The sequence below is a fragment of the Lagopus leucura genome, unplaced genomic scaffold (assembly GCF_019238085.1).
Source record: "Lagopus leucura isolate 7727_CA_CO unplaced genomic scaffold, USGS_WTPT01 Super-Scaffold_806, whole genome shotgun sequence".
Classification (NCBI taxonomy): domain Eukaryota; kingdom Metazoa; phylum Chordata; class Aves; order Galliformes; family Phasianidae; genus Lagopus; species Lagopus leucura.
Window position 1 is genome coordinate 3,641,278 of NW_024962260.1, and position 7,818 is coordinate 3,649,095.

A 7,818-nucleotide genomic window follows, 5' to 3' on the forward strand; every position below is an offset into this window, starting at 1 on the left:
CCCTCAGTGATGCTGGCTTTGCTCATATAGGAGCTGAGGTCCTGGATAAAGGCACATCTCCATGGTTTGTGCCTTAGGAAGACCCATGCAGGGGAGTTTGCAGAGCAGATCTGTCTGTCTGTTTGCTTGAGTACGACAGACATGCAGTGCTGTTGGTGTCCCTTCAAGGGGGAGCAGCACTACTCTCCACTCCCTTTATCTTTCCATCAGAGCTAAAATCCCTAAGGCCCTGTGGAAAATTCCTGCCTTGATCTGCACCAACCAACGTGTTCATTCTCGTCTGAGCTGAGATAGTTACGCTGATTTCTCCTATGCTTTTTTTCCCCTCCTTTTATGTAAGTGGGTATTTTGGTCTAATAACAGTGTTTTAAGGGCAAATGCATCCAAAAGGGCCCCATGCTGCAGTGCTTAGAGGTAGTTTTGCAGCAGGGGAGTAGTACTCGTGTCTCCTCCAGGCTGAAGTTCTGCACACATCCCCTACGGCATGAGGCAGCTTTGCACACTGCTGTGCTTCAGCCCTTAACACCAACTGCATCAGAGCAATCACAAGGATCAGGAAAATCCAGCGAAGAAAACCATGTAGACCCAGAGCCCTCTGGGTAGCTGAGAGAGCATCACTCCTCGTGCTGTTTTGTGCTCAGTGACAACTCGAGCAGCACCTGGGAGCCTCCAAGGGGCCGCACTGCAGCAGCTGCACAGTGACTGCTTTGCAGGAAGCACTTCTTGCTCTTTGTTTTCCTTTAAAGCCTAAGTGACAGCCCTGCTCCTAACCCTTCCTATTCCTGCACCACCCTTGAGCAAACATATTTATAGCAGCGTGCAGCATTTATAGCTTTGCCCTGTCTTGACCTGGAAGTAATTGGTTAATTGTGTTAGACAACAAACCTTGAGACACTCACGTGTTTTCCTTCCACATTTTCGCAGAGAACTGGCGGGTCATGCTGGTCAGAAACATCAAACACCTGGAAGAAAACAATGCGTGCTTCTCTGCCAGGAAATCGGTCCCAGCTGAACCCATTTCAGGGCCAATAGTTCTTATAAAGCTCCTGGAGCCTTGGCTGGATGGCCAGAGCAGGGCTGGTGCTGGCCCTGGTGTGGAAGGGGACTCTGTGCAGGGCACTCCATGGGCAGTTGGAGGGTACACAAAGTGCACAACCCCTCTGTCTGCCCTGGACTGATCAGGCAGCCTGCCTGCTTTTGTGATGTTCTTGCAAAGATTTTGACTTCACGGGTTTGCTCTCCTATTTTCAGTGCCCCTCTGCACTGTCAGGGGTCTTGAAGGACAGTGTCAGTCAATGAGACACGCTCTTTTTCTGGGTGCAAAGATGGTGATGCCACTGACAGCAGTCTGTGTGCCTCTGCTTCACTTTCAACTCTGCCTACAGGGGGTTTACTGGTGTCCATTAATGCCCTGTAGTGCAGAGGGGTTGAGCACATGCAACAAACCCACTTCAGTGGTCTATTCCTCTCTAGGGGGACCCCTGTGCTGTCATGGATGAGGCTTCAAAGCAACTCACAGTTGTTTCTGAGCTCTGTATACCCAAAACCGTACTAAATCTGTAGAGTACTTAAAACATGATCAAATCTCTGTGAACAGGAAGCAAAGTGGGTTTTTCCCATGCAGTTCTCCTTGCCAGCTTTCAAATATGCTTCAGCCTTATAGAAGTGAATTAAAAATCCCAGCTGCATCCTGCCTGTGCCCGGGGAACTGAGAGCAGCCTTGGGGGCTTCTGGCCTCTCCCCCTTAGCGCTGCATTGCTGCAGCCTCAGTGCAGAGAGCAGCTCCAACGCAGGGAGCAGTGCAGCACTGGTCCCCAGGCATAAGTAGTGAGGACTGAGGTGCTGCATTGGTGCTGAGGTTTGCAAGCAGCTGGGCGGCAATGCAGGCAGCAGCACTTCTCTCTGCAGTATTCCGAGTCGTGCTGCAGGAGCGGCTAAGAGGATTAGGGATCTCTGATGGTGTTTGCAGCTGTGCTAGCTGTAAGCGAGAGGAGGAATCCAAATGCTTCATCTTGGGAAGTGAAGCTCTCCCTCGGGACTTTGCAGCTGGAGATGTTCTCAGATGGTGCTATTTCACAGAGTAATGTGTGAGTGCAGCTCCTGCAGGGCCACAGCACAAACAGTGCTCCTGCGGAACGCTTACTGCGAGCCAGCCCGGATGTGGGGCTCCGAGCCACAGTAACATCTCCAAAATGTTAGCTCCCACGCAGGTCTGTGTATCCCAGGCATCCAGCCCCAACAAGGAACGTGTTAGAAGCTGCGCCAGGTTAACCCCAGACACGAGAAGTAGATCCACCCTGGGAGTCAGGACCAGGATCTCCTTAACACTTCTGCTGCCATTCCCCACATCGTCTTAGCACTGCAGTGCTTCAGCAAAGGGAGCTGATTTCCTGCATTCCTACATGGAGTTGAGCTCTGGATTCCCATGCATTCAGCACTGTGACCATCCCAATAAGAACACCTGAGAAGCCCCCTGCAGAGGTGCTGTGATGTGATGTTTTGGCAGGACACAACACTTGGGTGGGCTGGGGGAGGGCATGGAATCCACAGAGCCATTTTCCAACCTTAAACAAAAACGTGGCCTTGGAACCAAGGAAGGAGACATCACTGCCCGACATGCAGATTCCTGCTGGAAACACAGTCCTGGGGTCAGGGGTGCCCATGCAGAGGGGTGGGAGCGCTGAGTCCACGTGTGGAGCTTCTGACTTTGCTTCCAGCTGGGGCTGCAGCTGCAGGGCTCATCCTGAAGACAAAATTACTGCGAGCCTCGGGTGAAGTGTGTCAGTGGAGAGGAAAACATCCAAGCCTCCAATGTGTCTGATGGTTTTAGTGGGGAGGCTGAGAGATCAGGAGGGAATGCCAGAGGTAACAAACTGAGCTCTTTCCAGGTACAGTCGTGTGCAAATCATCTGCCAAAAATGCAAAACAAGATCATAATCCTAAATTTGTCCTTTAAGCGTACCTGTACCTGCTCTGTAGTGGTTTCCTCCTAATCACCAGGGATTAATTCCGAAGTGCATTGAAACATCTGAGGTGAAGGGGCACAGTGGAATTCCTTGCAGGCTGCTAATAATAACAGAAAGCCGTTCTGTGCAGCAAACCTGAGGCTGACTTGGTTTTTAATGGACATCTGTCTGCAGGGGGAAAAAATGCCATGGCAACTGGCTTTCTTGTTGGCACGCCTGTCTCAGCAAAAGGATGGGGAGAGGATGGGTATTGAAGGGTCTGCACTGCAGTGCTTAGGAAGTGGGGAGGCACAGCTCGGTGAAGCTGTGAGGCAAAGGTTGTTTATGCTCCATGAACACCAGATCTGGAGGGATTTAAGAGCTAAGTCTTGGCATAACGATTGCTTTGTCTGCTGCTGCTGAGCAGGAGTTAGACTTGATTCTCCACTTCCCTTTGTGAAAATGCTAAATCTACTCATAGAGGCATGAAGCCCAGGGCTGGGGGCTGCTAGGCAGTCTGCCCACAGTGCTGGGCCACAGCTGGGGTCTCCCAGTCTGAAGCTCCGTCCCAAAACAGTGCTGTGGGGCTGCAGTGATTGCACAGATCCTGCCTCTGGGCAGGGAGATCCCTTAAATGGTGATTGTGGCCAATGGAAGCTGAGAGCAGGATTCATTAAAATGCCCTGTCCAAAGAAGGGCAATGAAGCTGTGAAGGGACTGGAACACAGGTCTTATGGGGAGCAGCTGTGGGAACTGGGATGGTTCAGTCCAGAGAAGAGGAAGCTCAGGGGTGACATCAATGCTCTCTACAGCTCCTGAAAGGACTGTAGGGTCATTCTCTTCTCCCAGGTAACAGCATGAGGACAAAAGGTCATGGCCTCAAGCTCAACCCTCAAGGAAGGGTTAGGATGGGTAATAGGCAACATTTCTTCTCTGAAAGTGGTCAAGCCTTGGGTCCGGCTGCCCAGGGAAGTGATGGAGTCACTGACCTTGGAGGTGTTCAAGAAATGTGGAAATGTAGCACTGATGACATGGTTCAATGGAGAAGGCTGGGGTTGCACTTGGTGATCCTAGAGATCTTTTCCAGTCATACTGGTTTTATGATTCTATATTGGTTATGGATGAAACAAGTTGTGGCACTTGTGCACATCAGACCCGAACACTGTGGCTGTTCGTGCTTTCCTTCACCTCCCATGAGTTGTGGGGAAGCAGTTGCACGCATGGCTCAGCAGCGTGTCTGTCCTCTGTAGCCTGAAGGGAGCTGGAGGAAGGTGTTGGTGGGTGACAGAAATTGGGAACAAGTCATTATCAAAGTGCAAAGTGTGGATCAAAAAATACGTTTGCTGGAAGCTGGTATCTCCTTGCAGCCAAGCTGTGATTTTGAGGGACTGCAGGCGACACAAAGCCAATGCACAGCAGAAGCAGCAGAGGCTGCCTCTCCTGCATGCTTGGAGCTCAGGCTTTGCTCACGGATGTGCGTGTACCTAATTCTGGCCTGGCCAGTGGTGCATTCATCAATTACAACTGATTGCAGCTTTGCTGACTAGCTGATACCGTATCTCTCTGGGAAGCACTCCTCATTTGTTGGAGTACCTGATTTGTTTTTCAAGCGCCTGGAGATTCCCATGCCTATAAGTATTGTTGGCAAAGCTTTTGCCTCTAAGAACAGGTTTTGTGGTAATGGATAAATAAAAGAAGTCTTCAGGGAAAAGAAAACGTGTAGAAATACTCAGGACTGTGCTGTTCTAACGGCTGATTTTGCATAACATAAATGTCAAGCACTCGTGCTGGCCGTCCCTCCGTAGGCACACATGTTTCACCGCACTGAACCTCGGGAAGCACGCGGTGCCTTGGAGCAGTTCTGTCAAGGAAACATTGCATCATGCAGCACTTCCGGGGAAGCAGTGATGTTATCGGGCTCGTTAATCTTCATGTGCAAACACAGCTTGCACATGCAGGCACAAAACTGAATGAAAATAGCGGTCTTGAAGAAGACCAGCTCTAACCTGGAATGGGAACGGGACGGGTGACATAGGATGTGATTCTCTATTAGAAAGAGTTGCTTTTGTTTCTTGGCTGTGGAGCATGTAATTCTGAACGTTGATTTTTTTTTTTTTTTACAGCTAAAGCACTGCATCAGAACAAAAAAAAAAAAAAGGGAAAAAATCAATAGAAACAAATCATAAAATAATAAAAATGGAGTAGTGGGAATTGCTGGCTATCAAAAGGCTGTGTGCAGGGAAAAGCCAACACCAAGGGGAAGGACGCTGTGTGCAATGACAGCAGTGTGATCCCGGTGCTCTGCAGGTGGGGCAGCTCACAGCAGGAAGCTGCAGTGGCACCAGCACTGGCATGGCACCATGAGCCTCTGAGGGATCCAGCACCTGACTCAGCTCTCGGTGGGTGAAATGGAGTCCCTTCAACCTGGTCACTGCTGTGCTTGCTTCTGAGTGAAGATGCTCGACAAGCAAAAATGGGAGGGCACAATGGAAGCCAGAGCTTAGCAAAACAAAGAATACATTGAAGGAGAGAACAAGTCAAACAGCAACTGTGCTTGAGTCATTGCTGCAGATACCAACACGAGAGTCTTATTCATGCAGTCACTCTCAAAGGACATAATGTTACCCCAAAATCTAAGTTAGTGTGTTCATATCTTGTCTTAGAAACCGTCTCTGGCCATGGAACTTGCTTGTACCAATCACATCCATGGACACCAGGGACTTCATCTGCCTGCAGGACCCTGCAGCATGGCTGCATAGCTCTGTAATGGTTCTTAACCTTCATCAAACACAGGGACTGATTGTTGCACACTGTAATGTGCTTAGCTGAAAAAGCATTACAATTACTTCCTTTCCATTAAAAAACAAACAAACAAAACCAAAACAACCTCAAGGGACGTGGATTTGTTTGAGCCTACTATCAGACTGCCTTGTGCATTCTGGGAAATCTGTTTTATCAACTGAAAAAAACAGATGAAACACACTGCAGAATACAGAGCCCTCTCTACCTGTAGCTCACTTGGATTCATTTCAAGACGTGTTTGGGACCTTCACCTTCCCCACCTGCTGCACCTCTGCTGCTGTGGTGGCAATTTGAGGCCATCTGTTTGAGCTCCATTGGGATAAACCTAACAACACAGATGTTTGCTGAAATGCAGTTTTGTGTGCTACTGGATTTCATACCTGCATATAATTTACTGTTATAATTCAATATAACATATACATCATGTATTCTTCTTCCTAAAAGTTGTTTCTTCACTTTTTTAAGGTAGTGTAGTGATCCTGTTATGTACAGTGAAACAGACGGCTGCCTTTGCAGTAAGTAGTTCTAGAAGTGCTACTGGCTGTCCTCACCTCTGCACACACTGCTGTTTCCTGCAGAACTCCTCAATGTTCTCTCCCAGTTCTGTGGCTGGGCAATAGCAAATCGTTTTGCACATTCACTAAACTTCCCTAAAGCTGCCGGCGCAGTTTTGGACAGATATTTTCAATGGAGTAATGCTTTGTGCTGGCATCTGTCATTTTGCTCGTAAGGTGTTAACCACAGGGTTATCCGGGCCTGGAAGGTGAAACAAAACAAGGAGTTTAATAGTCAAAAGCGCAGGGATGATGCTAATTGAAGAAAGCTGTTGAATATTGTTATCTTTTTACCACCGTGCTGCCACCCACGGCTTTTAGCCGCATGGGAGAACTGTTGCTGTGCAAGCAAGGTGTACGAACGCTGCCCGCCCAGCAAGATCGCTCCTTCTCACTGCATCCGAATCCTGCGGGACTTCCAGAGCATCTCTACGAATAGATTAAAGTCCGAGCACTTTGAGTAACCACGGCTATAAATCAATTTCGCTCTCGGTTTTTCAGGTTACAGCCGCTCTTACTAACCCAGCGCGCACACGGGCTTTTAACAGCGATGTATCATATCGGTGCTCGGCGCTAAAAGCACCTCCGAAAGCAGAGCGCGTACCAGCGTGACGCCAGAGCCGGGTGCCTGCTCCGCTCTGATTTCTGCATTTCAGATTCACGTTTTCCCGATTTCTTCATTACAACGCCTGTATTTCCCCACTTTAATCCCCGCACGTGCCAGATCCGCACCTCAGCCACGGCTCCCCTCCAACCCCCTCCTCCTCCTCCTCCTCCTCCCCCACCAGGCCGCACCGCGCGGGCGGAGCCGCTCCCCTCAGCAGGGCCCTCCCGCGGGCGGCGCTGGGAGCGGAGCGGGGCGGGAGCGGCCCTACACAGAGCGCAGGGCCCGGCGCCGTCCGCCGCCGCCTCACGTGTCCGCCGCTCCCCCGCCTCCGCCCCTTCAACCTAGCCGCAGTACCGCCGCGCTCCTTCCGACTTCCCGTAAAGAGTCCGCGCTTCGCCTCGCTTCCCCCTCGCCGGGCCCCGTGCTCCCCGCTCCCCTCTCGCGCTCCCCGCCCGCCCGGCTCCCGTCGCCTCGCCCCGCCCGCTTTCCCCGCTCGGCCGTTCCTTCGCTCCGCGCTCCCCCCTCCTTCCTTCCTCCCCCCCCTCCTCTCTGCGCGCGGATCCCTCCGCGCCGCGCTCCGCTCCCTCCGCCCCGCACTGTTTGGGAGCAACCGCGGCCGAGAGCGAGAGAGGGGAGAGAGAGACAGAGGCACGGAGACGCAGAGCAGCGCTCCCGCTCGGCGCTCCCGCAGCGCAGGCCCCGGCCCTCGGCCCTCAGCCATGTCCCTCAAGCAGACGGCGGCCGCCTCGCAGCCCGCCGGCAACAACCGCAAACCCCCCGGCGGCGGTGGAAGTGGAGGAGGAGGAGGCGGCGGCCTGCCGTCAGCATCGGGTGGCGGGAGGCAGAACATGGGCAGGTGGGTTCCCCGGGATCGCCCCCCGCCCGCCGCCGCCATCGCCCCCCCCCCCCC

At 51.9% G+C, this 7,818-nt stretch overlaps 1 protein-coding gene across 8 annotated transcripts in view; it reads left to right on the plus strand.

The window, feature by feature from the left end:
* Positions 1-7,441: 7,441 nt before the first annotated feature.
* ATXN2 (ataxin 2) overlaps positions 7,442-7,818 on the plus strand; it is a 50,023-nt gene continuing 49,646 nt past the window's right edge. For 7 of the 8 annotated variants that reach the window (XM_042865549.1, XM_042865551.1, XM_042865550.1 and 4 more), the window contains exon 1: positions 7,443-7,764. In XM_042865549.1, coding sequence (XP_042721483.1) covers positions 7,628-7,764 — 137 coding nt within the window. In that variant the 5' untranslated portion in view covers positions 7,443-7,627. Of the gene's footprint in view, positions 7,765-7,818 lie in introns of all 8 variants that reach the window. The other variant, XM_042865553.1, reaches the window with a different exon arrangement.